This window comes from Mauremys mutica, chromosome 23 (genome assembly GCF_020497125.1).
Source record: "Mauremys mutica isolate MM-2020 ecotype Southern chromosome 23, ASM2049712v1, whole genome shotgun sequence".
NCBI classification, from domain to species: domain Eukaryota; kingdom Metazoa; phylum Chordata; order Testudines; family Geoemydidae; genus Mauremys; species Mauremys mutica.
Window position 1 is genome coordinate 10,206,795 of NC_059094.1, and position 27,360 is coordinate 10,234,154.

At 53.2% G+C, this 27,360-nt stretch overlaps 1 protein-coding gene across 1 annotated transcript in view; it reads left to right on the plus strand.

Annotated features, from left to right (window-relative positions):
• Positions 1-16,507: 16,507 nt before the first annotated feature.
• The window catches only part of ASAP3 (ArfGAP with SH3 domain, ankyrin repeat and PH domain 3), a 63,044-nt gene continuing 52,191 nt past the window's right edge, over positions 16,508-27,360 (plus strand). The window contains exon 1 of the mRNA XM_044997716.1: positions 16,508-16,951. Coding sequence (XP_044853651.1) covers positions 16,826-16,951 — 126 coding nt within the window. The 5' untranslated portion in view covers positions 16,508-16,825. The remainder of the gene's footprint in view (positions 16,952-27,360) is intronic.

Sequence of the window (27,360 nt, forward strand, 5' to 3'; positions counted from 1 at the left end):
GTTTTGTCTTTTGAGCTGCTGTTCTCTGTAAAGGAACCAAGCCAGTTGCAATAGGGTTTGGGTCCCCCCGCTGTTGATGTGAAACTCCTCTGTTTCCAGCCCCCAAGGCTGGCAGAGATGGAGGAGGCTGTGGATTCAGTGTGGCCTTCAGGTGAGGGTGGAGAGAAGGTGGGGGCTACTGGGGGCGTTTGAAGGATGCTGCTAAGTGGAGCTGAGCTCCAAGGCCCACCTGTTTCAACCCAGCCAGAGAGGGCCCGGCAGTGAATAGATGGTGGGAGAGGGGAATAGAATGGGGCAGGGTTAGAGGGTGACTGTCCCTTCTCTTCCTGGATTCAGTCGTTCACGATTCCAGGGTGATCTGTGCTTGTTGCAAGCAATCCACTCCCTACAAAGCGCCATATGAGCTCCTTCACGGACAGGAGAGATCTGGCTCCTGGAGAGTGAGTGTTTCCCACTTCCAACAGTCTGGGGGATGGGGCACCCCATTGTCTCCCTGGGCTAGGACTCCACCGCAGTGTGGTGATTTTAGCTCCCCCTGGGTTGCAGTTGGTGGATTGAAGCAATAGCCAGAGCTGAGGTAGAGGAGGGATGGTCTTTTTCCAGCTCCTGGCCTGGGCTGGTGGCGGCCTTCGCAATCACCTTCCACCTGGAGGATTGCGGGGAGGGGTGGGGAGAGGAGATCGCTACAACGGTGCATCACCAGAGATTGCAGGGAAACATTGGTGTTAAAGCCACCCGTCCTTCCTCCCTGACTCCATTCATGCCTTGCTCATGGCAGGACGTGGTGTCTTGAGTTGCTAGACTTAGGGACACAGGAACGGTCAGATCTCTCCAACGGTGGCTGATACCAGCTGCTGCAGAGAACGGTGCCATAGCACTTACAGTAGCAGTTATGGGATAACCTCCCCCCGGGGAAGCTTTTTCCCTGATCCCAAGAGTTAGCGCTCGCCTCGCCCGGAAGCCTGGACGGATAAGATCCCTTCCAGACGTCCCATGTGATACCTCTGGATGTTCTTGTTTATCCATCTAACTTCCTTGCTTTGAACCCCAGCGCTTTTCCTCAGTTGATGGCCATGCACTTTATAAAGGTGATTAGTAGCATTATCCCTGTTTTACATATGGGGAAACTGAGGCAGGGGGCGGTGCCGCAACTTGCCCACGGTCCCCCAGCTGGCCCGCGGCGGAGCTGGGAGTAGAGCCCAGCCACAGTCAGATGGGCCATGGCAGCGTCTCACCACGGGGTGTGGATTCTGTGACAAACGGCCCCGCACGTGTCTCCGCGTTAAGCTGCGTGTGGAGGGCTGTGGATTGGGCTAGGAATTGGCAGGGAGGGTGCAGCGGCTCTAAGGAACCTGGTTCTGGTCCAATCTCTGGGCTGGTGTGAGGGTGGGACGGTTGAACCCTTGGAACCTTAACCTTAGGGTGGGCAGACCACCAATAGGCACCCGTTCCTATGGGTGCGGCTCCCGCCCCAGCGCTAGGGTTCCTGTGAGTAGGGCACTTGGAGTTTGCTCAGTACCTCGGAAATCAGGCTACTGCCCTGGGGGCTAAGTGCTTAACTTTAGGCCAGGGGTTCTCAAACTGGGGGGTCGGGACCCCTCAGGGGGTTGTGAGGTTATTACATGGGGGGGGTCGCGAGCTGTCAGCCTCCACCCCAAACCCTGCTTTGCCTCCTGCATTTATAATGGTGTTAAATATATTGAAAGGTGTTTTTAATGTCTAAGGGGGGTGGCACTCAGAGGCTTGCTGTGTGAAAGGGGGGGTCACCAGTGCCAAAGGGGGAGACCCGCTGCTCTAGGCTTTAATAAAGTTTGTCAGAGCCTTTTTTTTTGTTTAGCCCGTAGCGCCACCTAGTGGCTAACTGCTGAAATTGCAAGTTGTGGGGGGGGCAGTGGAACAAAACCGATTCTGGGCCCTAGCAGCCTGCGGTGGCATTTGGAGCTGAGTTTCTCCAACTCTTCAACCCAGGCAGGGAGAGAGAGACGTGCCCCCTGCAGCGCCAGCGTCCAGCACGGGCTCACGCCAGCTCCCTTCCGGCTGAAAGGCCTGGAAGCTCCTTTTTTTTAAGGCCCCTCGTCTTTCCGGTTCCAGCAGAGACCTGTCGTTAGCGCTGGGCCGGCCTGGGCAGCAGGAGGGCAAGCTTCCTCCGCCCTGCCTGGCTGCCAGGCAGCCTGACCTGCTCGAGTGCCCCTCCACTGACCTGAGAGGGGTCCTGGGTCTCCATGCCCCACCCCTCTGCCGAGAGCCACTATAGAGGGCAGCCAGTGGCAGGAAGGGCTGAGCCCCGGCACCTCGGGGCCTGGCCGTTCAGAGCCCCCCCCCCCCAGGCACCTCGGGGCCTGGCCGTTCAGAGCCCCCCCCCAGGCACCTCGGGGCCTGGCCGTTCAGAGCCCCCCCCCAGGCACCTCGGGGCCTGGCCGTTCAGAGCCCCCACTCCAGCGCCTCTGGGTTTTCTGCATCAGTTATGAATGTAAAATAATTGCTTGAGCCTTGGCACATCTTTCATTACAAATTAAGCTCTGAGTAAGGGTCTCTCTTCCCAAGGAGCACCCCCCGCCCCAAGGGAGAGTGACTTAGAGGGGAAAGGCGTCATGCCCCATTCTCGGTCCCTCTCGCAGCGCAGTTAGCCCCATGAAGCCTGCAACGTTCTCTAACTGGACCCCCTGGCGTCTCATTGCTGGGCGGAGGAGTCGGGGGAAAACCTAGGGCCCGTTTAATCAATGTCAGGGGCCGAGCTCCCTTCCAGGCAACTTAAACGTGCAAAGGGGAGGAGGTGGTTAAACCGCTGAAGGCTTCCTGCCTCTGTTGTGCCTGGGATTGTAGTTCTGAAAACTCGGGGAGTTAATGCACCCTCTTTCTTCCTCTGCCTGACCACTCCCCGTAATCCCGGTGAAGGGGCTGGAACTGTTCGGGGGTCCAAGATCCCTTGTAGGATATGTTTGCCTGAGACCATCTTGAGAGAGCAGGGGAGTTTGATCCTGCCTGTTGTAAAGGACGTGCACGTGGACGGGCAGCTCCAACTGAATTGCTATAGCAGGGTTAGGTCCTAAACTCTGATTTGTGCCAGTGCCGCCAGCCATCGTTTTACGGAAGGTTCCTTTGCTCTGTGATGCAAATCACAGCAGTATCTGTGCTGGGAGTTTGCATCCATGCAGATGGCTGGACGCTCTAGTGTGGCCATGGCAAATAGGGTCCTTATGCTGTGGATGGGACTACTAGAAAGAATCCCACAGTAGAGGAAATGGCTCACTAACAACCCTTCCTATGAGGCAAAGTACTGGCTAGCTCCATTTTACAGATGGGGAAAACTGAGGCCGGAGGTGACATGAGTCAGCCTGCATGTCTCAGGGAATCAGCAGCAGGGTTAGGAATAGAACCCGGGAGTCCTGACTCCCAGTCCAGAGCTCTCTCCACTAGACTCTCATTGCGCCAATTGATTTTGAATCTTGCCAATCTACGGCAAGCGTTAGATCCCAGAGCGAGTCAGTAGCAGAATCCAGGGCCCCAACACCTGGCCTAAAGCTCCACTGTGGATGAGATGAGGATCTGGGGGTTCTACTGGAATCTGAGTCAACAATGGGACGCAGTTGCAAAAAAGACTCGTATCCTTCCGGGTGTTTTAACAGCAGCGTCCTGCGAAAGACGTGGGAGGTAATTGTCCTGCTCTGCTCGGCGCTGGTGAGGCCTCAGCTCCGGGGTCCTGTGTCCAATTCTGAGCGCCACGCTTTGGGAAAGATGTGGGCAAGTCAGAGAGAGCCCAGAGGAGAGCAACAAAAAATGATCCGGGGTTTAGAAAACCTGAGCGCTGAAGAAAGGTTAAAAAAACCAACCTATTGAGGCTGCAGAAAAAAAGACAAGAGGAGCTGATCAGTCTTCACATGTGATAAGGGCAGTTTTAAATAGAACAGTGATCAGTTGTTCTCCGTGTGCACTGCAGGCAGGACAAAAAGTAACGGGCTTAATCTGCAGCGAGGGAGATTTAGGTTAGATATTAGGGGAAAACTTTCTAAGCATAAGGGGAGTTAAGCTGTGGAACGTGCTTCCAATGGCGGTTACAGAATCCCTGTCATTGGAGGTTTTTAAGACCCGGTTGGACAAACACCTGGCAGGGATGGGCTAGGAGAACTTGGTCCTGCCTCGGCGCAGGGGGTTGGACTAAACCTCTCGAGGTCGCTTCCAGCCCAGCAGTTCCATGATTCTATGATACACGGGGTGACCATGCGTCCCATTTTGGCCAGGACGCTCCCTTTTTTAAGCCCTGTCCCGGCCGTCCCGCCTCTTTTGGCAAAAGTGGGCCTCTGTCCTGTCTGCTCTTGCCGACTTGATCAGGATTTTTTTTTTCCCCTGAGAAAAGTGCAGGTTTGGCAACAGTGAAACATTTCGCAAATTCGTGTCCATTTCGCTGAATTGTTTCAGTTAAAAAAACAAAAAGTCCCCCCCCCCGCCCCCAAAATCAATGTTTTTGTTTAGACATTTTTAAAATGAAACCTTCTGATTGTTTTGGTTGGAAGGGACCCCTTGTTTCAAAATTCCCTTTCATGGTATTTGTTTTTAAAGTTTTAGAATGGTCACGGTGGGAATGAAATGTTTGTTTTGTCCAAATATTTCAAATTTTTTTTTTTTTTTTTGGAATTGCAGAAAACTAGAAAAATGTGGTGTTCACCCAGCTCTAACCATGAGTTCAAATCTCACCCCTTCGAAGCGCTGTTTCAATTCCCGCGTCATTCGCACGAACCCCACCTCGAAGACGGTTAGGGAAGCGCTCCTGATCAATCCCCTCCTTCCATTTTTTAAATCAGCCAGCAGAGAGTTTACGCAAGGTCACGGCAGGCCCACAACCCAGTGCTCTAAGAGGAGACCCCCCCAGTCTTATCTGCTGCACCGTGCTGCCTTTCAGAGCGTTGGTTGCCCTATCTCTACCCACACGTCTCCCCCTAAGCCAAGAATAGACCCGGGATTCCTGAGCACCAGAAGTCAACAGCTGCCTATGAAATGCTGGCGTAACCGGTGAGTACTATGGGAGTTAAATCCTCCTCCAGCTGCTGGTCTGGAAAGGGGCTGGCTGCTGCTTCTATCACTCAGGTGGTGAGGGTCAAAGTAGGGTGCCCAGATGTCCTGATTTTATAGGGACAGTCCCGATTTTTGGGGTCTTTTTCTTATATAGGCTCCTATTATTTCCCCACCCCCTGTCCCAATTTTTCACAGTTACTGTCTGGTCACCCTAGGTCAAAGCCAGGGAACGGACAGGCAAGGGGCTTAAATCTTGCTGCTGATCTACAGGGTGTGTGTGGAGGGAGAAGGGTTGTATCTGATATCGCTTAAAAACAGCCTTTAGCCTGAAAAATGACAACCTGTAAGTGACGGGGCGCATCACTCTCAGACACACGTCTCGGTTTATTTGTCACACATCTTGCTCGTGCGATCCACTGGGTCGGATTATTATCTACAGAGGATGTGAGTCTATGACCCCTCTCGGCTTGGGAGCCTGACTCTTTTGCACAAGCTGTACAGACTCGTGCTGGTCGCTCAGGAGGTCATTGGATTGCTCCCTGCGGCTGGCCAAGAAGGCAGCTGCTTTCCCAAAGTCCAGGTGAGGCCGTGGAGTATTTTGGAAGGTGAGTGCTGCTGACGGGCGCCTTCAGGGACGTTTCCTCCAGCGGATGTTCTCCCTGCTTACTCCTAATCATTTTTAATCAGGGCTAACACATTAGAGATGCACCGATCCATCATAAGCCGCCGCAGCAGGGCTGTTTCGCCTGCTAATTCCCAGGCCGGTGCAGCTCCCCTTTCTCCTGGCCCCAGGGGAGCCGGGCACGGAGGGGTACCGAAGCAGGATAAAAAAACTCGGAGGTTTGCTGATGCTGACTGGGTTTAGTGATGCTGATACTGGCAGGGACACGCCCCGCTCGCCCCCTGATCTTTAAAGAATAGAAATAAGCAGTTAAAGTCTGGTGTACTCCTTTTCCCGGCTGCAATGCTGGTGCAAGCCATCTCCAGCCCTCCATCTCCAACAGCCACCCAAAATACACCCCCCCTCCCCCGCTTTGCAATCTTGCATTCTTAATGTAAAGCCCTAATGCCACGGGTAAGGCGGACGAGCCACCCACCTGCATGGAGTGTGGGAGGAGCAGCTGTGCTGAGCTGGTGATGTAATTGACGGACAAGCTGATGAGGAAAGATGCCTACGCGGCAGTTTGCCTCCTGCTAAGGTGATTACTCAGTTCTCTGGCCAGCAGGTGGCAGGGCTGGGGTTAGAAATCAGGAGTTCCTGGCCCCCAGTCCTCTGCTCCGTCCGCTAGACTTGGCTGCATTTTAGCCCCTGGGGTGATGAGTTGAACTGGATGCTCGGGGTTAGTTGTGCTGGGGTCCTTTAGTGGGTGCTTCCTCCCCACCTCCACCCATGCTCTTTCCCCTGCCCTGGTGTCCAACCCGCCTCTGCTAACGGAGCCTGGCAGAACAGGCCAGACTGGCAGCGCGGGTTCCTCTCCGGCCTGGCTCTGGGGACGGGCTGGATTCCATGTGGCGGCGGCTTACAGCAATTACGGCGCAAAGCCGGTCTGGAAACCCTCGATTCATCACATTCTTCTGGTAGCAGCGAAGGGGCTGGGAACCCCAGCGTGGCCGGAGAGGAATCCCTTCCCCAAACGCATTCCTGCCAGAGAGCCAGCCCGTTAACCCCGTGGCTGCCGGGCTGCACTGCAGCACTGGGTGGAAGGTTGGGGGCTGGGGGTTTCTCAGACGTTCCAGGGGGCCAGTGCCATCCCAGTGTTTTTATGTGACTGTATGTGGCGGAGGCACTAGGGATTCATTATGAACTCCTGGTCCATCTACACGAGGCAGCACCCAAAGGGTTAACTTGAGGGTCCTGACATCCCTTAACTGTAATAGGGAGACTTCCCTCTCCAGCAAATTAGAAGGAAAATGTGGTTTGATTTTTTTCCAGCTGCTGGGCTAACCCCCTAGTCTAATCGCTAGCAGGCCCAGCGACCCGGCCTTGACTTCTTCCTCTCTCTGCAGCAGCGAGTGTTTGGGGAAGGGTTTCTTCAGACTCGGGGCCCTGGTCCGAAGTCACTAGGCATCTTTCCGCTGACCCTGGAGGGCTTGGGCTCGGGCCCCGCACACAGGCTGGGAAGTTGCAAGGGTCAGAAAGCTGGTGGGGGGAGAAAGCGGCTGCGAGGGCAGACGTATGTGTCACCCCAAAGAATAAACACGAGTTAATTAATGCTGCCGATTCAAAGCCACAACAGTGGGTCCTATAAACAGGATAGAGTTAGTCACCTCCACGCAGGAGAAAGAGAGCAGAGGGGCCAGGGCTTGGGGACTGGAGTGGGAGGAGACCGTGCTCTGCTGGGGGTGTTTGTTAGGCTCTTAAAGTGGAAGCAACTTGGCTGTTTGAGGCTGAAAGAGCTGAGACTTAGGCCAAATCTCTGAAACCTGGAGGCCAGCAGTTTGGCTAAGGCTAAAATTTCCAAACTGCGGCTACGTCCCACTGACTTTCAATGGGAGGTGGGCTGCTGAGGCCAAATTCTGACAAGTATTGAGATGCCTAAAGATGCAACTTGCCACCTTGGGGGTAGGGGATTCACAAAGGTATTTAGGTGCCCAACTCCCACTGAGTTCAGAGTTAGGCAGCCAGCCACGTCTGAAAATCCCATTAGGTGCAGAGCTGCATCTTCAGGTCCCTAAATACCTTGGCCCGAGGCTACTAATTCACTTAGGGTAATTTTTTCAAAAGTTCCTACGTCCAGGGTTGGCCCCACCACTCCCAGGGCTTTGCTTTGAAAATCAAGGCTTAACTTGAGATACAGCCAGGGCTCTAAGAGACGGGCCTGGCCACAGAGCGTTCGCTGGCTAACTAGACGAGACGAACAAAGGGTGGGAGAAAGGAAGTTGAACGATCCCCATTTCACAGATTGGGAAACTGAGGCTAAAAGTGACTGGCCTGAAGGAATTTGTGACCGAAGCAAAACTTGACCCCATCTATCCTGAGTGCTAGGCGAATACCTTAATCACACAACCATCTTTCTGCTTTATGTGCCCAGCTTTGAAAATCTGTGCCTGTAGGTGAGGAGACGGCCCTAGTTTCTACCCGTGCCATGGCATGGCGTAACATCCTTCCAGCACGAGGCAACAGCTATTGTGGGGTGGCAGTTGTTTATTTAAATTGTTGTAACCAATCCTGCGACTTTAAGAATGGCCCGGTCAAAATCAGGGCATTGGCAGCTTTGCTGACTCTTCCAGTTAGTTTTTGGGCTTGCCGAAAAGCAAACCTGGCTGGAGTCCGTGTTCTGGTCTCGTGCCGCTGCCATTTAAGCCTGTGTTAAAAACGGTGCACGAATGTAACCTGACCAGCTCACCCTGCGCTCCTGGGCGAAGAACCCATGTGCCGCCGGTGTAATGGACAAGCTTAGCCAGTGTGTGTGAGGATCCATGAATAGCACCTGCTCCCACTTGTGCAACCGAGCCTAAGTCAGGGGCCTGGCCCGCGGTTGTGACTACCCCGCCTGGGTTTGACGCGTGCCCTTTGGCTGCTGTGGTTTATTGGGTTTACGACTCTGTGCTGAAGGAAGAGACTCGACGAGCCTAGCGAGTGACTCAACCCAGAGGAGGGCTAGGAGCATGGAGAACATTCTGGGGTTGGAACCAGCTCCCCACGGGCAGGAGGAAAACCTCGCTGGGGGGGGGTGTGGGCTGGGCTCGCTGCTTTGACTGATGTTTCGCCAGGGATCCTATGGGAGGTAGGCGGGGGCCTGATTCTAACAGAGGTGGGCTCTGGTTTTCAAATGAAGCATGCAGGGCATCTGCTCCAGGCGGAGGCGATGGGGACCAGGTTTGTGCTGCAGCACGTGGGTTCAGTCTGGCTGAAATTCACTGCACCCGGCCGACGGCCGGGCGGTTGGGCTCTATGCGGGTGACGTGGGGAGCTCTTCCTTCTCTTCTCCAAGGGTGCACGCTGCCCGCAGTCCCACTGAACACCCCCTGCCCCATGGGGCTGCAGACAGCTGCCCTGTAGGCGCCAGTCGCTGGGCCCCCGGCATGACAGAGGGAGGCTCCCGTTGGCCGACGGGAGCAGTCAGGATCCGCAGCGGCCCTCGTGTCCCATGGGCAACGCTATGTTTACTTACAGCTCCCCCCACCCCAGAACTCCCCATGGGCGGGGAGCGGCTGTGGATCCCCCCAGGAGGCTTTGTCTCAGCAACTCTCTGGGGCTCCCAGAAGCTGTCTGGCCACACCCGGGCACCCCCCTCCTCTTTAACATGCAGCACGGGTCCCTTGGCACCGTCCTGCTCCTTTCGTCCCTTGGGGCAGGTCGGCGCGCACCCGGCAGGATGTTCTACGCCTAGGAGATGGGAGGCAGGTGTTAGGGTCCGAGCAGCCCCATGGAGGAATCCAGGCCGGGGGGCAGGGGAGGACACCAAGGGGCTCAGTGGGGCTGGAAGGAAGAGGCAGTGCTGGGGAAGAGAAGAGTTGTGATTTTGATTTTTGTTGTGGAAGGCTTGGTGGATCTGGGTCCTGCACAATCTAACCAGCCCCTGCCCATCCTCCCGTGGAAACGACCAGGCAGTGCTGGGTGAATGATGTCGGCCCAGCTCTCTAAGGATCCTCAGGGCGGCCAGGCAGAAAATACCCACTGGCCTGAGTGACCACGGTGGTGTCAGAATCCTCGGACGCTTCTGCTGCCTTCAAGGGCCGCGCCAGCCACGCCAAACCCGGATGTTCGCTTCCTTGGTGGGGAAGGATGGAGGGAGGAACCTACTGGAGAACCTGGAGCGAGGGCTGGGGGGCGCTTTCTGTGCACGGTCTTAGCCCCGTGGGCCAATGGGCGGCCATGTCGTCTCTGAGTTACGCTGCTGGAACACCGTGAATTGCACAGGTGCAGCTGAGATCAGATTCTGGCCCGAAGGGAGGAGACCGGCTGCTTTGCATTTTCTATGAATCCTCCAGCAAAAGACACTGGCTGGACCCCCAAGTCAAGGAGAAGATGGGTGGAGCTTAGTGATTACGTGCTGCACGTCAGACTAGCTCTGAGCCTGCAAGTGTCCTGTGGATACTGCATGGAACTGAGACCCGGGTTCTAATTCTGTGTCTGCTACTGACTTGCTTGTGACCTGGGGCCAGTCACTTCCCCTCTCTGAGCCTCAGTTCCCCCCCCACCCCGCCGTGCATTTATCTCATTACACTGTATGTTTTTCAGGGTGCATGCCCTGCGGCCTGAAGCCCTAGAGTGCAGGGAGTTTGCTATTGCCGCCTGTTGGTGAACAGGCAGAAGAGCGGCTCAGAGCTGCTTGAGATCCCCAGGTGGACAGAGGAGGCATAGGGAAGGGCGCTCTCTGCTGCCATCTGTTGGTGAGCAAGGGGAAATGATTGACTGGGCCAGCTTCATTTGCATTTGTTATGTGGCAGAATGGGGCATTTTGGTCAAAATACGGTTAAGTGTTGACTTTGGGGGCAACAGAATGTTATTGTCTGTCTTTGGGAATGACAGGACAAAAGAACTGCACCGAACGTGCCTGGGGTGAGAGGTCACCCCGAGAGAGAACATGGTCCAGCACAAATGGGTAGCAGTGCCCGGACCAGAGGTCAGCCACCTTTCAGAAGTGGTGTGCCAACTTTTCATTTATTCACTCTAATGTAAGGTTCTGCGTGCCAGTCATACATTTCAATGTTTTTAGAAGGGCTCTTTCTATAAGTCTATAATAAATAACTAAACTCTTGTTGTATGTAAAGTAAATAAGGTTTTTAAAATGTTTAAGAAGCTTCATTTAAAATTAAATTAAAATGCAGAGCCCCCCGGACTGGCCAGGACCCAGGTAGTGTGAGTGCCACTGAAAATCAGCTCGTGTGCCGCCTTCGGCACACGTGCCATAGGTTGCCTATCCCTGGCCTAGACACAGCGTGAGTAAGTAGAGAGAGGAGAATGGGGCTGTATCTCTGGGAATGCCACTGCCTCCTAGGGACAAGGACTCTGTTAAGAATTCTACAGGCCCCTGAGTGCTCTCCAAAGACTTCGCAGTGGTAGCTCCAAGGTAGCATGTGGCTTGGAAGCTGGAGTCAGAGCTCAGGCAGGTGATGGTGCTAAGAAAGCCGGAGAGAGCATCAGGAGCTTAGCTGAGGGATGCTGGTGGTGGCCTCCCAACCCAGCAAGTACAGCTGCAATCGCATCCCTGGTAGTGCCTGGTGGAAGGACCCTCAAAGCAGCCCAGGCAGCATTTCCCTTCAGGGCCGGAGCCTGAGCTGCCAGAGGAGGACTTGGATTGAGGCTATTGCAAAGGGGGGTGGGTGGGGGTGTTCGTTCCTACCTAATCGATGGTGCTCATTTAATTGCTGGCTTTCCCCAATGTATCCTTCCTCTTCCTCCCCCGCAACAAAGTTCTTTGTTTTTAAACCTCTTGTGAGTGGGGAGCTACTGCCGGCCAGGGGCTCCCAGTATGGTATAGATCGTTCCCCAGGTTGCTGGGTGTTTAATTTTTCAGAAGCAGCACCTAGGAAATTCAGCCCAGCCCTTTCTGCTGCCAGCAATCCCTGGCAGAAGGATTCCAGGGGCAGGGACTGTCTCTTGGGCCCGGGCAGGGCCTGGCCCAACGGGACCCTGGTCTCAGTTGGGGTTTTTTGGCGTTGCTGTAATACAAATAGCTGCTGAAGCAGGCTGAGACAGCCAGGAGAGACGGGGCGAGAGAGCCCTGGAAGCCCGCGGAGGAAAGCAGCAGAGGGAGCAAACCCCCTTCTTCAAACACAAACATGCTCAGGGAAAGCAGAGAAACCGCAGGGAAAGCAACCCAGCCCTCGTCAGTTTCTTGCTCTATAAACATTCTCTCCTTCCAAGTTTGCTTCACTCAGCGCAGCCCGTTCTGCTTGCCCAGACAGGGACCCGAGGCCTGGTCATTTGAAAAGGGAGGGATAAACACCTGGGCTTGGGACAGCTTGCTGATTACAGTCAGGCACCCGCCTTCCCCCATTTCACAACCCTTTGCGTCCCATGATCCCTTCCCAGAAAGCTGGTGAGTCAGAGCGAGAAAGCTGCAGGCCGTTGCCAGTGCAGCTAGAAAGTGATTCAGCAGGATCTGCTGCGGACAGTGTCTTCCCCCCCCGCCGCAGTATAGAGCTCGATGGCAGGGAGCCCAGTTCTCCTGTGGGCTGGAGCAGGGACATTTGGTTCATTAACAAATGTCAAAGCTCTGACTCCTTCTTCCTTGGCTCTGCTGGGCGGGAGGAACGCACGCTACACAGCTCCCTCCTGCCCTCTGATCCCGCCAAACGACTCCCTGACGCTGTGTCCCTCCACCCCCTTTTGATAGTGTCAGGGGGCAGCAGGCTCCTCAAAACAGGGGGGAGCCAGTGCTCGTTAATAACACCACCCAGGCTGGATCCACAGCAAGTGAGGCCCAAGATGAAGGACATAAATCTCTGGGATTAACCTGACTTTAGAAGCTTTGTAGAGCAGAATGGGGCAAATTCAGCCTTGGTGCAACTCCATTGCTTTCAAGGGGAGATATCCCAGAGGTGAATTTGGTCATCTGCCCTCCCCCACCACCACCGGCCCACCAACATTCCTGTGCTGCTGATCAGGATCAGCAACCTGTTTGCTTTCTGATGGCAGCATTGTGTCCCCAGCTCTCCACGGCCGAGGCCCAGAGAGGTCACCGTGAAAAGAACAAAAAGTCACAGCAAAGGGCAGAGAGAACCCATTTAACCAGCCGTTATTTCTCAACACGACACGGGCTATCCAGACCACAGGGCGCGTCCAGGCAGCAGTGGGGTCAGAACTCCCATCCTCCTGCTCTAAAACCAGAGGGTGCTTCTACTTGAGCTAAAGGAGAATCCTCACTAGCCAGCTTGGGTCTTTGATGCATACGTAAGCAGCCCTGATTCTCTCCAGTAGAGGGCAGTGGTGTACATACAGCCTAACCAGCTCATCATCCTGTTATTGCTATTGTCATTGCCAGGGTGCTGGTGAGGGAATGCAGGCAGACAGGAGAAGTGACTTCCAGAGGGAGCAGGAATCAGCATTAGGATTCGCACTCAGGACTTCCTGGCTCCTAGCCCTGGGCTCAGACCATGTGCCTTTCTCATATGCGCCAGGACATCACTGCTCACTCTCTGGAGGCTGGGCACAGATGGGAATAACCCTGAGAACGGAGGTCACCAGGGTCCCATGGCACATACTATCCCCTACCACATAGCTTGGCAGCACGTTCTAGCTCCCCTGCTAATGGGCACGATCCACGTCAGGTTCGAGTCTTTGGAACTGTTTTCTATTGATTTTAAACTTCCTGAACAGTGTGTGTTTCCCCGCACACCCGGTTTTCTGACTGTACGTTGTGTGTGGGGGAGAGATGCGGTATCAGAATGACTTTTTGATCCGTTCTAGCAACTCTGACTCCCAGTATAAAACAAAGGTCCTGTCCGTTCACGGCCAGTGAAGTACTTTTCCTAGGAGCAAAGGTGTTAACCCTGGTGCCTCAGTCAATACCAACATGGGTAATTACATCTCGATGCCCTGATTTCTCCACTGCAATTTCTTCTGGAGATGGGCTCCTCCTTCATTTCCTGACCCAAATTGCTGTGTAGCCCTGGTGCAGGCTGTTAAATGGCTGCCATGCTCCACCCCAGAGAAGGCTGCATTTTTGCAATGTTCTGTATTCCTAAAGCATTTATGTGGGGCCATATCCTTTCCCCCCCTTAGCGGGGTATTGGGAGACTTCGTTAGTTAACCGCTGCCCACGGTGGGACGGTGCAATATATGGGGGCTGTCGAAGTGCTAGGCTCTTCCAGGCCCATTTCGGTGGCCAAGGGGACCGGTGAGACCCAGGCCTGAAGACTCTGAAGCCGTACGGGGTGGAGCAGCCCCTCCTTCTGGAACCACAGCTGCTGCCACCACTATGTGATTCCACGTCTTGGTTCAATTTCCACAGCGGGGGTCCGTGTTGCGACACTGGGGCTTGTACTGAGCTCTGGCTATAAGGTGGCTCCTCTTTGCCTCGGCCCAGACCCACAAGGGGACTTAGGCTCAGCTGAAGTTAGGAGCCTAAATAGCTTTGGCTCTGGGCTCTCTTGCCCTTTGGTTCCCAACACCGCTGAAGTCCTTTGTAAACTTCTTCTTTATAAGGTTGCAGGTTACGTAGCGATGGTTTAGTAAGCGCAGCCTGGCCAGGGCACGGCACTCGGACTCATCGGACCTGGGGTTTAGGGCTGGCTCTGCCGCTGACTTCCTAGGTCATCTTGGTGGTGGGGACTCTCCGTGCCTCAGTTTCCCCCTCTGTACAGTGGGGATAATGCTATTGACCTTCCTTTATAAGGGCTTAGCTACACAAGGAAGTTACTCTGAAATAAGGTAGGGCGTGAATTTAAAGTGCTAGAGTTATTCCAGAATAAGTGTCCATAGAGGGCGTTTCTCTGGTCAATTTTCCTGTGTAGCTAAGCCCTTCAAATGAAGGATTATTACTCCTCTCCTCCTGCTGTTGTCTTCAAGCCTGTCTCATGCTGTCCCTTGTGGTCGGGAACCCCCAGCCCCTTTTTATACCCCAAACAACCTCCGCTTTCATCATTCAAATCCCACCTTGACTCTCACTTCTCCAGTGTCTCTTTTCAAAGTTAAACCGCCAAGTATAGCGTTAAAACACAAAACACAGCCATAAAAAGCTGCTTTCGCTTTGGGTCTTCAGCATGTGTCTCCTATAAACCAGATCTCTGCCAGCTGGATTTGATTTAGACTCTGACCTCCCAGGGGCAGAGAGTGCCTGCGTACAGAGCCGAGCATAAAGTCATTGCTTAGCATATCTCAAGGTGAGGAAGGACTAGCTGGTGGTTAAGGCTCAGAGCTGTGGGTTCAATTCCTTGTTCTTCCACTTCCACAGACTCCGTGTGTGGCTTGAGGCAGTCACTTGATCTGTCTGTGCCACGCTTCCCTAGCTATGAAATGGGGTAACACTCCTGTCTTCTCTATTAATCTTGCAAACTCTTTGGGGCAGGGACTCTCTCCCCAGGACCCCAGGCATGCAAAGGATCACTTGTTCTCACAGCGAGAACAGTAGAACCTCAGAGTTACGGACTCCTCAGGAATGAAGGTTGGTTGTAACCCTGAACAAAACATTATGGTGGTTTGCAACTGACTGTTGACAGTACAGCTTTGAACTTGGGCTGCGCAGAAGAAAAATGCTGCCTTTAACCATCTTCATTTAAATGAAGCAAGCACAGAAACAGGTTCATTGCCTTGTCAAATTTTTTTTTAAGAACTGTCCCTTTATGTTTTTAGTATTTTATGTGTAATACCATAGCGGGCTGTACAGTATTTGCTTTTTGGGGGTCTTTGCTGCTGCCTGATTTGTGTACTTCCAGTTCCAAAGGAGGTGTGTGGTTGACCGGTCCGTCCGTACCTCTGGTGTTCCTACCTCTGAGGTTTTACTGCAGGAGTCGGCAACTTTTCAGAAGTGATGTTCCGAATCTTCATTTATTCACTCGAATTTAAGGTTTCACGTGCCAGTCATACATTTTAACGTTTTTAGAAGGTCTCTTTCTATAAGTCTATAACATACATACAACAATAGTTTAGTTATAAAGTAAATAAGGCTTTTAAAATGTTTAAAAAGCTTCATTTAAAATTAAATTAAAATGCAGAGCCCCCCGGACTGGTGGCCAGGACCCGGGCAGTGTGAGTGCCACTGAAAATCAGCTCATGTGCCGCCTTCGGCACCTGTGCCATGGGTTGCCTATTCCTGTTCTACTATAATATTGTTGACTTCTGTGGGATTACTCTCTGTGTACGAAGTTCAGCGTGTCTTTGCAGGCTTCAGGCCTGTGTGTATAGCTGGGACCCTGATTGCAGCTGGAGCACCTGGGCACTAAACTCATATAAATAAACATTCATAAAATGTGGGAAAGCGCCTTAGAGAAAGACTAACACTATGGTGTTAAAGCACTGCAAATTGCAGCGGGACCTGGCCAGCAATCGCCCTGATCAATGACTAAGCCCTGTCATATGCAACATAATGAGAAGTCCATGACAGCCTCCCTAGTGCCTGACCGGGGTTTTTTCTTTTCCCACACTCAGCACAGTGTAACATGCTCTGTCTTTGAGGGGAGGAGTCGAAGGGGGTTTTCTCTCCGGGAGTCTGGCTTCTTTCATCTGGTCCTGGGTTATTGCTCTCCCCTCCTGGCCCCTCACCCAACTTTATCTGCTTCACATCAGTTGAGATCAAAAGCTTTAAGGCAACTTTGTGCAGGGCGGAAGAGAGAGATTTGACTGGGGAGAGAAAGGATTCGAGCTTCTTCCTACAGGAAGGGCTGGCGATAATGGGGATTCTGCTGCCCATAAGGATACTAATGACTGATCATTAACAGCCGCTTAGAGAGGCAAGCAGCATCTTTCAATGGGTAGGGAATGCATGACACCTATAGACAGGAAAAGCAGAGGTAACAGCCACCGCTCCAGGCCTGGGTCTCTCCCCCCACCCCCAGTTTGCATTGATGCGGGGGGGAGACCCGGGGGGGAATTGGATGCACTTTGCCTTTAACAGGCTCTTGGCCAAAAATCCGAGCTTGCAGGCATATATGCATTGGCTGTGTAACAATATCCCCACGTGATTGCAATGAAAGCCTCTGCAGGGAGGGAGCAGGAGACAGAAACGTGTCAGAGAGCTCCTGGGCGTCTCTAGTCAATTGCGCAGGGAGCGCGGCCGCTGCGATGTGAAATTGACCAAAGTGGTGCAAGACTCTCTCTCCGCCCGTCCCGTCCCCCCGGTTCTGCCCCTCAGCCCTTCTCCCCCCGTCCCCTTTGCCGTTGGATGAGTTTCCAGTCACCGCCGGTCGCAGGGCAACATCCCCCAACATGCCCGAGCAGATCAGCGTCTCGGAGTTCCTGGCGGTGACTTCGGAAGACCTGAACTCCCCGGCGGCTTCGACCTTCTCCTCCAAAATGCAAAAGTGCCGGGGGGCCGTGGCGGTGCTGGAGGAGGTGAGTGAGAGCAGAGGGGGAGTTGCGGGGAGTGGTGGCCTGCCGGGGTCTCTCTCTGGAAACTGGGGATTAGGTGCGTCTTCACCTTCTGTTGATGGGGGGTGGCTCCCTTTGTGTTGCGGTAGGTGCTGTTACTGCAGGAGGCAGCTTGGATCTCTTCCTTGTGCCTCGTTTCCCCCCCGGATGGACCCTTTCCTTGCCAGCTTTGCTAAAATCCGACGTGATTTCTCTTAAGGACAAGGCGCTTTGCAGCACGCGTGCAAAGGGCGGAAGCGTCTGTTAAGATCTCGCTAAATGGTTTAACAACCTGGCCATCTGAGCGAGTGACATGCCCCTGGTTGTGTAACTGATCCTGGCCGCGCTCTGTAGTTCAGTTCCTTATTCTGGCCACTGAAAGCTAGGAGCCCGCCCGGCTTGTGAAAGATGCGCTTGGTTGAAAAACAAAACTCCACACTTAAAGCAAATGCGTGTCCCGCTGTTGACTACTAACAGCGCCTTCGATTATTGAAAAGTCACAAATTTACAGTCTGTTGTGGTTTTCCCTGTTTATGCTGGGGGGGGGGGGTTGTACCTCCTATGGGAAATGAATTGTCTATATAACAGCAGCACATAGAGACCCCCCACCCTCTTTTTGTGGGTATACTGTCCATAAGTCTAAAAAGACACTGTGCCTTCTCTGAAGGGCATATACAAGGCCCCGATCCTGCAAAACACTTATGCACGTGCTTCACTTTAGGCTTGCAAGTAATCGCGTTGATTTTTTTTTCAATGGAGTTGTTCCGACGTTCGAAGTTAAGCATGTGCGTTGAAAGAGTTCAGGCCCAAATAGACAAAATCAGGGAAGTATCTTCTGTTTAGGGTCCGTTTCATTTTCGGGTTCTTAGTGCCATGAAGTGTGTGGGTTGTGGTGTCTGCAGAGAGGCTTTGCTTGTTTGAAAGTATCATTTCCCTGGGAATTTTAAGAAATAAAATCACAGAAATGTTTCAGATCCTGCTTGGCTTTTTGTAAAAGCTTTTTTGTACCAAATAGACTCATAGACTTTAAGGTCAGAAGGGACCATTATGATCAACTGCTCTGACCTCCTGCACAACGCAGGCCACAGAATCTCACCCACCCACTCCTGTATCAAACCCCTGACCGGTGTCTGAGCTATTGAAGTCCTCAAATCGTGGTTTAAAGATTTCAAGGTGCAGAGAATCCTCCAGCAAAAAGTGACCCGTGCCACACGCTGCAGAGGAAGACGGAAACCCCCCCAGGGCTTCTGCAAATCTGCCCTGGAGGAAATTCCTTCCCAACCCCAAATATGGCGATCAGCTAAATCCTGAGCATGTGGGCAAGACTCACCAGCCAGCACCCAGGAAAGAATTCTCTGTAGTAACTCAGATCCCACCCCATCTAACATCCCATCCCAGACCACTGGGCATATTTACCGCTAATAGTCAAAGATCAATTAATTGCCAAAATCAGTCTAACCCATCATACCATCCCCTCCATAAACTTATCACAGTTCTGGGGCGGAATTTGAGTTGATCTTGTATCTTTCCGGTTATTAAGAACCAGACAGAATTCTGCTACAGTAACAGTTCCAACTGCTGGAAGCTGCTGGGTTTTGCACCATCCCCATGAATGCTGTAGCGTATATGTTTTGAATAAGGGCAGTTTGCAGCTGGGCCTGTGTATTTTGCTGAGTCCTCATGGCAGAAGGAATGGACTTGAGGAACTGGGGCTGGATCCTGCCACTGGATCAGTGTAGGGGTTACTCCAGACCCCCTTCCTCCCTCTGTATGATAGATCAGACCTATTGCATCTGAAACTAGGATGGTGGAGGCTCAGGCTGGCATCCCAAGTGCATACCCAGAGGGTATGGGCGAGTTTGTATTCAGGCGGCTAGCCCGAGCTGGTATCCATCCTACCCCTAGCTATGCTGCTATTTGGAGCACGGGAGCTTGGAGCAGACCTCCCGCGTGTCTGTCTGCCTGAGCTAGGAAGCACGCTCCCAGCTGCAGTGTAGACGTACCCTTTGCGGGCACTGCCTGGCGCAGTCTGGCTTCTCCAACAGCTGGTTCCAAAGGATCCCACAGTTCTTCCTTTGAGGCCTGAGCCGACTCCCATTAAAGTCAATGGAAAGACTGTCACTGACTTCAATGGGACTCGGCTCAAGCCCTGTGGGGAGAAAGGGACCCCATTTCTCTGCCATGTCTTGGTGGTATAAGTGACACCACGGAGGCTGAGAAGGGTGCTGCCACATGGCTTGTCTGTCCAGGAGGCATTGAATGGCCGTTTCCCTTCATCTTGCTTCCTCGAGTCCTGTTACGTTCAGGGACAGTATCTTATGGTATATGGTGCCTTTCGCCCACAAGTGCTTTAACAATCTTTATGGGGGTGGGGGGCTGTAGATTCGTTGAATTTGTGGATTGTAAGCTCTCCCATCCCGATCCTTAGGAAGAGGGAAGTGACGAATGTTTTTTTCCCAGTTGGAATAGCTGGGAGGAAATTCAGAACAAACTGATACAAATCTGGCCGGGATGCTAGAGTTAACCGCTCCCTTCTTTCCCCCCCATCTTACAAGCAAAAAGCCAACTCCATTAGCTTGTGATGAAATTTCAAGTCACTCACTGGAAAAGTAAACTCAACAGTCACTGATCTGTGTTCGTGAAGAATGGGAGCGGCCGTCAATGTCGAGTAACAGTCACGCAGATGCCCCCTACCCGTGCCAGATCCCCTATGGCTCCCTGTGAGAATCCCAACCTCTGTTCTAGCACGTGTGGGGCTGCAGACACAGGGTCTGGCATTGAGAGCTGTGATCAATGGCTCGATGTCCTATGTACATTTGGGTCCTTCTGTCCAGTTCCTCTCACATCCATTCCCCCACCCCCAGCCTGTTCTGAGACTTTATTTACTTTTATGTACTGTGACTAGCTCATCACACACTGGCCTCGGAGAAAACTCGCTAACTAATAGTGCAATACATTCTAGCTCATAAATCTGCTTTGCATCTCTTCTCTCTCCCACAGCTGGCCAGAGGCTGCCTCGGGGCAGTGATAGGCTGCCAATATTTTAACAAGGGAATCCCACAAGATGATTCTCTCCCCCACCCTCTGCCATTAGCTTGTGATAAACCTCATGTCCCAGGGGTGCACGTGCTGCAGAGGAGGGAGGGTAAAAGGAACCGGGATTCCAGTTGGACACACATTCTCTCATTCCCCATAAGCAAGGGGGAAGCCAGCCCCAGAGGGAAGCATGGGCTTTGATGCTGCAATTGCTTGTATGTGGGACTGAGTTGAGCGGGACGCGATGCATGTTACTTGCCTGCGGAGCTGTTCGCAGGATTGTAGGGACCCTATCCTGCTGGTGATGCCTTGTGTGTGACACCTTCACCCCCCGCTGGTGTCAGCTGGTCAGGGGTCTGCCTGCGTGGAGTCCCTTGCAAGGTTGGGGAGGGCCATAGTGAGTGCACGAGCAGCGGTTGCTGCTGCTTTGTCTCTGAAGACTCAACTGACCGTATAAAGGGCTCCGGTGGGGAGTGGAGCTCTAGAAGGGGGGCTCTGGGGGGAGATGGTCTGTCCCTGGGGAAGGGTGTTCTGGAGAGCGGTGGGGGGTGGATCCTCGCTGGACCATAGTTGGCAGAGAGACAGGGCTGAGCTCTTTCGACTCAGCCTGCCCTTCAGTTTGGGGAAAGAATTGTACAGAGCCTCTCTCTCCCCCACAGCACAATCCCTGCTTCGCGGGTGGGCAGCGTGGGCACCAGCTTGCCAGGCTATGGGGCGGGGCAGGGGTCCGGGAAAGAGAGAAAGGAAGCGTCTTTCAAAAACATCCCCTTGCCAGTGAGTCAAGTGCGTGGAGCCTGTGCTGAGAGGATCTGTTGAATATCCTACATGGCTTCTTGCAGGACCCTGGCTCTGCCTTGGTTTCTCATTCAAATGCTGGCCAGGCCCGACCCTCCTTAGCCACCGAGATCTATTGAGCTCCCAGCGCTGTTGTGTAGGAGAACACGGTCAGAATCCAGGTGTAGAAGTTACCGCCACAGGGGAAGCTAGATGGCATCTTCAGGCTTCACATGGTGGAGCTGTGGCTCCAGAGGAGAAGGTCCAGGCCACTGTGTTGGCGGAGCTGGATGTCGGCATAGATTGTGTGGGGCTGTGATTGATCACTAGGGCCCTGCCAAATTCGTGGTCCATTTTGGTCTATTTCACAGTCAGAGGATTATAAATAATCGTAACTGTCATGATCTCAGCTATTTAAGTCTGAAATTTCATGGGGTTGTTACTGTAGGAGTCCGGACCCAGCTCTGGAGGCAGGAGTGCAGAAGTAAGGGTGGCATGGTATGGTATTGCCACCTTTACTTCTGCGCTGCTGCTGGCAGGGTGCTGCCTGCTCTCCGGCCGTGCAGAGCAGAAGTAAGGGTGGCAATCCTGCGACCCCCCCCTACAATAAGCTTGCAGACCCCCCACATTACAACCCTCTTTTGGGTCAGAACCCCCAGTTTGAGGAATGCTGGTCTCTCCTGTGAAATCTGTACAGTATAGAATCACAGAATATCAGGGATCTCAGGAGGTATCTAGTCCAACCCCCTGCTCAGAGCAGGACCAATCCCCAACTAAATCATCCCAGCCAGGGCTTTGTCAAGCCTGACCTTAAAAATCTCTAAGGAAGGAGATTCCACCACCTCCCTAGGGAACCCATTCCAGTGCTTCACCACCCTCCTAGTGAAAAAGTTTTTCCTAATATCCAACCTAGACCTCCCCCACTGCAACTTGAGACCATTACTCCTTGTTCTGTCACCATTACTCCATTGTTCTGTCCTATATTGTAGGATAAAAGTAAACAAAAGACCAGATTTCACAAGGGATACCAGATTTCATGGTCTGTGATGCGTTTTTCCCAGCCGTGAATTTGGTAGGGCCCTATTTATCACACTGGGCTGTGAGGAGAGGGGCCCAAGGAGGATGAACAGAAAATCCCAGCAGAGTCTTTGCCCAGAAATCCAAGCACAAGAGTTCTGGGGCTTGTCTTGGAAAGGGGATCTTCCCGTGACCCTGTCTGAGCATTAAAGAGAGGACTCAAAACCCAGGAGAGACTAGAAAAGCTCTAGGAAATTTTTGTATCAATGAACAAGAGGTGTTGCTGGCTGGGAACCCAACGTACCTCTCGACCTCTCCTTGAAACGGACTTGAACGTATAATTAAAGCTGGTTGAAAAATGGAATTCCCCTGCCATGGAAAATCCAAGATTTCGGATTCGTATCCCCAATGAGCCCGAAAAGCAGAGATCGTGGTATCGTCCCTGACGTGAAACGGCCCAAACCCGACAGTTTGGAATATTGTAAATGTTTTGTTTGGCAAAGGTCAAAACACTTCAACTTTCTATTCAATCAAAATATTTTGAGTGTTGTCTTTATACTAGAATTCAATCTAAAAGTCACGGTGACATGTGCAGACAATTCCCTGCCTAAAGCTTTGATTACATTGTTACGATCCCTGAAACGTTTCGATTTAGTGGAGTCAGTATTTTAACTGCCGGCCAGCTCTAAGGATGATGTACTGATACGCAGGAAAGATTTGAGAGGAGCTGTTGCGCAGGGGGGAGGGAGACGGCGTGTGTGTGGTTCTGTTCCCTGCTCTCCCATTCATTCACTGTGTGACTTTGGGCAAGTCACTTAAATGGCTTTGTGCCTTAGTTTCCCCACCTGGAAAAAAGGGATGCTAATATCTGCCACGGGGGTGGGGGTCTTGGGTTTTAGCCACTGGGGTTAGAGACATTAGGTGAAACGGTTAAAGGGAGTCAAATGTAGGGCCTTGAATGCTGTGGGAGTGAGTGATATTGGTAGTGGAGGAGCAGGCTACAATCCCCCCTAAGCACCCCACCCTTTCAGTGTGATCTGTATCTAGCCTGCTAGCTTTGTCCTAGGCATTGGATCCTGCTTTGTCCTCTCTAGGAATAGCAGGAATATTTATCATTAACACCAATGACGTGCTTGGCTCTTTGTGAGAGGTACAGTAAAGATGGTCCCTGTCTGGAAGAGTTCATGGATTTATTCTTATTTGTGCTACGGTAGCATGTAGAGGCTCCACCTGAGATCAGGGCCCCGTTGCGCTAGATGCTGTATAGACACATTGAGGGGCAGTCCATGCCAACGAGTTAACAATCTAAATAGACACGACACAGGGTGGGAGAAAAGTACCGTTATCCCCATTTTACGGATGGGAAAACTGAGGCACAAAGACGGTTACTTACCCAAAGACACACTGTGGGGTGGCGGACCTGGGGCAGAGCTGGGATTTGAGATCTCCTGAGTTCCAGTCCAGTGCCATCTCTATAAGACCATCCTTCTTCTCTAATAAACTTCTATCCTGGAAATCAGTTGCCCTCGGTGCAGAGCTGGATGCAGAGGGGGACTTTTCCCCGGATGTCATTAGCTGAATTTCCAGGGAAGTTAACTTCATAACACTCTGCAGCTCCTCCTTCCAACCACCTGACTCGGTGACCTCCTGTGGTTGTAAATTCTCGCTAGTTTTCCTCCATGTCCATCCTAAAAGTTCCCTGCATCTGGCTGGGTCCCACCATCCTCCACCCTTGCTCTCGTCCCTCGAACTGGAAAGAGAACCCCAAATAAACTCAACCTTGGAGCTGATGTGGCGCGTTCCTGCCGCCAGTGCTCAGAGACGTTGTCTTCCAGCCCTAGATCCGGGCACCTGGCTGATTCCCGCGGTGGGTTGGGGAGGGGACTGAGACACTCTGCTGATCTGAATCTGGCCCCAGGACAGGGGGACTTGCTGGCTGGCTCTGGGGAGCTCAGCAAATACAGGGGTCTTGCTCAGCGAGGGCACGGGTTCAGATCCAGCCCTAGGTCGGGGGATTGGCTGGCTCAGTGGACGATTTGGGGGTGGGTGGTTTCAGGGAATGGGACTCGGGGCAGCGGGTCGAGTCCAGCCCCAGGTAAGCAGTAACCTGGTCCTTCCAACCCAACATCTGTGTGGGGGATTCAGAGTCCTACTCTGCAGGAGAAGGTGTCCCCATCAACGAAGCTGCTAATGGTGGTGGCCCTACCTGGCTTTTAGGTGGCTTCCCTTCTGTTTGTCAGGCCACAAGCTCTGTGGGGCAGGGACTCGTTATGTTTCTGCACAGCACCCGATGCCCTGGGGCCCTCAATCTCAGTTGCGGCCTCTAGGCGCGACCATAATATACCTTTGCTTCATATACCATGGCCGTGCCGTGGTCGGTGGCACCTTCCTGGTGGTCGGGAGAATGCAACAGCCTCAGAGACCAGGACTTAGAGTGAGCGGGAAAGAGGCAGGTGGGTGGGGGGATGGTGGAATGGAGGAATCCTGCTGGACGACATCGCCCGTCTCCTAATTATGGGACGGGGTCAAGCACTGGTCAGCGTTCACTTTACTTTTCATAATAGCATTGGGGTTGCATCTAGAGACCACGTTGTGCTAGGAGCTGTACAGAGTGAGAGAGCCCTTGTCCCAAAGTCTAAGTAGACAAGACTATTCTGCCCATCTTTAACTTAAGAACAGAGACTCAAGGTGGGTCAAATGACAAGCCCGCCTTTCCCTGTTGTCTTTCCCTTTCCAGGCTAAATAATTGTTTCATTCAGTCTTCTCCTTATCTGCCACGTCCTTTATTCTCTGGGCTGGACTCTGACCTTGGTGGAGTTACTCCAGATTGGCAGCAGCAGAGTCCCTGAGATCGGAGTCTGGCCCTGCATCCGGCAGTCTCAGACTTTCCCCTGTCTCCCGTGCAGCGCCCCAGCCCTGGAGATGCCTGTGCCCTTCTCGCTCAGTATTTGCTTTGCTGCTGCTAATTGAAATTTCACCGCTGTCGCTCTCCGCTCTGACACTCCTGCCAGTTGGCCGCGTCTGCGGTGCCAACCCTCTCCTCCTTCATTGAACGATGGGGGGTGAAGAATGGCTCCCATTGATTGCTCACAATAAAGAGGGAAGTTCGGAGGAGAAGCACCGGAGACAGTTGGTGGAGATGCTGCGCCGCCCTCTCCTCCCTCCTGATCAGCCGGGGTACGGTGGGACGTGATTCAGGGTCCTCCGGCTTAGAGCTGAAATGCCCGGGGGGCATGGGAGCTCCTTGGAAGGTTGGCTGGTAGCAATGAAGCAGTGTTGGATCAAATGTGTCTCTGGGAGGTCGTTGTTCTCTCTGCAGGTGCAGATCTGTCTCCTCCCCGGCTCCCTCTCTCCCCCAGCACACGCTTTCCTCTTTCCAGGGAAAGGTTCCTTTATGGGAATCTCTGTGGCTGAGCTGATCTTCGGGCAGGCACCGGGGAGGGGGAAGCCAACCTCATCCGGGTGAGAAACTGAAACAGCTAATCGTGCCCGGTGGAGAAAGAGGGCTCGCTCCCCTGGGGTGAAGCCGAGCAGGGAATCCGCTGAGCAGGAGCACAACTGGCTGCATCTCTCCTGCCTGTGGCTTCTCTTCCTGGAGCCGGGGGGTGTCCCTCCTTCCTTCCCTGCGTCTGGACCAGCAAGTTCAGACCTGACATGTTGGCTGATGTACCTCCCCCTGCCTCTCCAGCCAGGTGAGGCCTGTGCGTGCAGGGCAAGCGTAGTCTGCCCAGGAGCACCACATAAGGTATCTTGTAGCATCTGCCATTGATGCAGCAATTCTGAGCATCCATGTGCCTTTGTTAGAGTCTGTCTCATTGGCTCCTTTGCCTTGTCACTCAGGCAGAGCCAGCCGCTGCCTTTCCTGCCTCTAATGATTTCTTCTCTGTTGACCGATCTCTCTGTGATGTGGTTGTGCAACTTCGTGCTGTGAAAACGCTGAGGCATCCGCGGCCAGCAGGGACCGTTGTGATCATGTATCTGACCCCCTGGATAGCACAGGCCAGAGAACTTCCCCACAATAATTCCTTTTCGTAGAACGTCTACGAAAACCTCCTGTCTCGATTTAGAAATTGTCCGTGATGGAGAGTCCCCCACGACCCTTGGTAAACTGGCCAATGGGTTACACTTTCACTGTTAAAAATTTACATCTTATTTCCATCTGGATTTGTCTTGCTCCAATTTCCAGCCATTGGATCGTGTTCGACCTTCCTCTGGTAGCTAGAAGGACCCATCATTAAATATTTATTCCCCGTGTAGGTACATACAGACTGTAGTGAAGTCACCGCTTAACCTTCTCTTTCAGCTCGTTCGATTGAGCCCTTTTGAGACTCACAATAAGGCAGGTTTTTTAAGCCTTTAATCATTCTCGTGGCTCTTTTCTGAACCCTCTCCACTGGATCAGCATCCTTCCTGAACTGTGGGTACCAGAGCTGGACACAGGATTCCAGTAGCGGTCACACCAGTGCCAAATATAGAAGTAAAATAACCTCTCTGCTCCTACTCAAGGTGGCCCTTTTTATGCATCCCAGTGGAGTCACTCTGGATTGACACTGGTGTAAAGAGTTTGGGCCTGACACCCCCACTGTGTGTGTGTATATGTGTGTGGGGGGATTGACCCATTGAGGATCCTCTCCATCCATAGGCGTGGGGTGGGTGATCTGGCCCAGCCAGTGTTTACTCTGCCGGGCGAGCCAGCAGGAACCCCTGTTTCATCAGCAATAAGTCAGGCAGCGGTGTAGAAAAGATCTTTCCTAAGTGTGCCGAGCGGCCAGTGGTACGTGCCGGAGACCTAGAGTTGGCCAGTGAGTTGTCTGGATGCAGCTCTTGGCTTGCACGTGAACTGAGCCGAAGCCTCGGTTGGGGGAAAGCCCGGGGCCAGAGTAGCAACTCCTCATCTTTGCTGGATGTGCCGGTGTCCCCAGAGCTTTCAGGAGTGACCTGGGGTCCTCCAGGGGTGGTGGGAGTGGGGTTGGTTTGTCTGAGCTCGGATTCAGCTGCATTTTCGACGTCTGCAGGGTGCGACCGTGTGCTCTCGGCGGCGTCTAAGGCCGGGTGGGAAGGGAAAACCACGAGAGCAGGAAAGTAAAACCTCCATGAGCGTGCGAGTCCTCTGTGGAGCAGGCCCCTGAACGGTGGGTACGTCTGCCCAGTCCGCAGCAGCGACCCTCCCAGCCTCGGCTCCCGCGAACACTGGAAATAGCCGGGTTGGTGGCGCTTTGAAGTTGCGACTCGGGCTCCGAAGGGGGCTGGCGTCCGAGCCCAAATCCCGCCCGAGGTGCAGCTTCAAAGCACTTTGTCTGCGCAGCTGAAGTTGGCAGAATTCTGGGACGCTTTAAAGGGAGAGGAGAGACAAAGCGAAGGCCTCCCGGTCGCAGCCGCTGCCACCGCGCGGTGATGCAACGTGGCCGTCACGAGAGAGTGGTGCCTTTAGCCGGGAGGGTAAAGTTTGACAGAGGGGGACCACAGATAGGGAGGGAAGGAAGCTGGGCGCCAGCCAGCCAGTCTGCCTTAGTCCCCGTCACAGAAGTCCGAGACGGACAGGACCTATTCGCCTGTCCGTCTGTAGC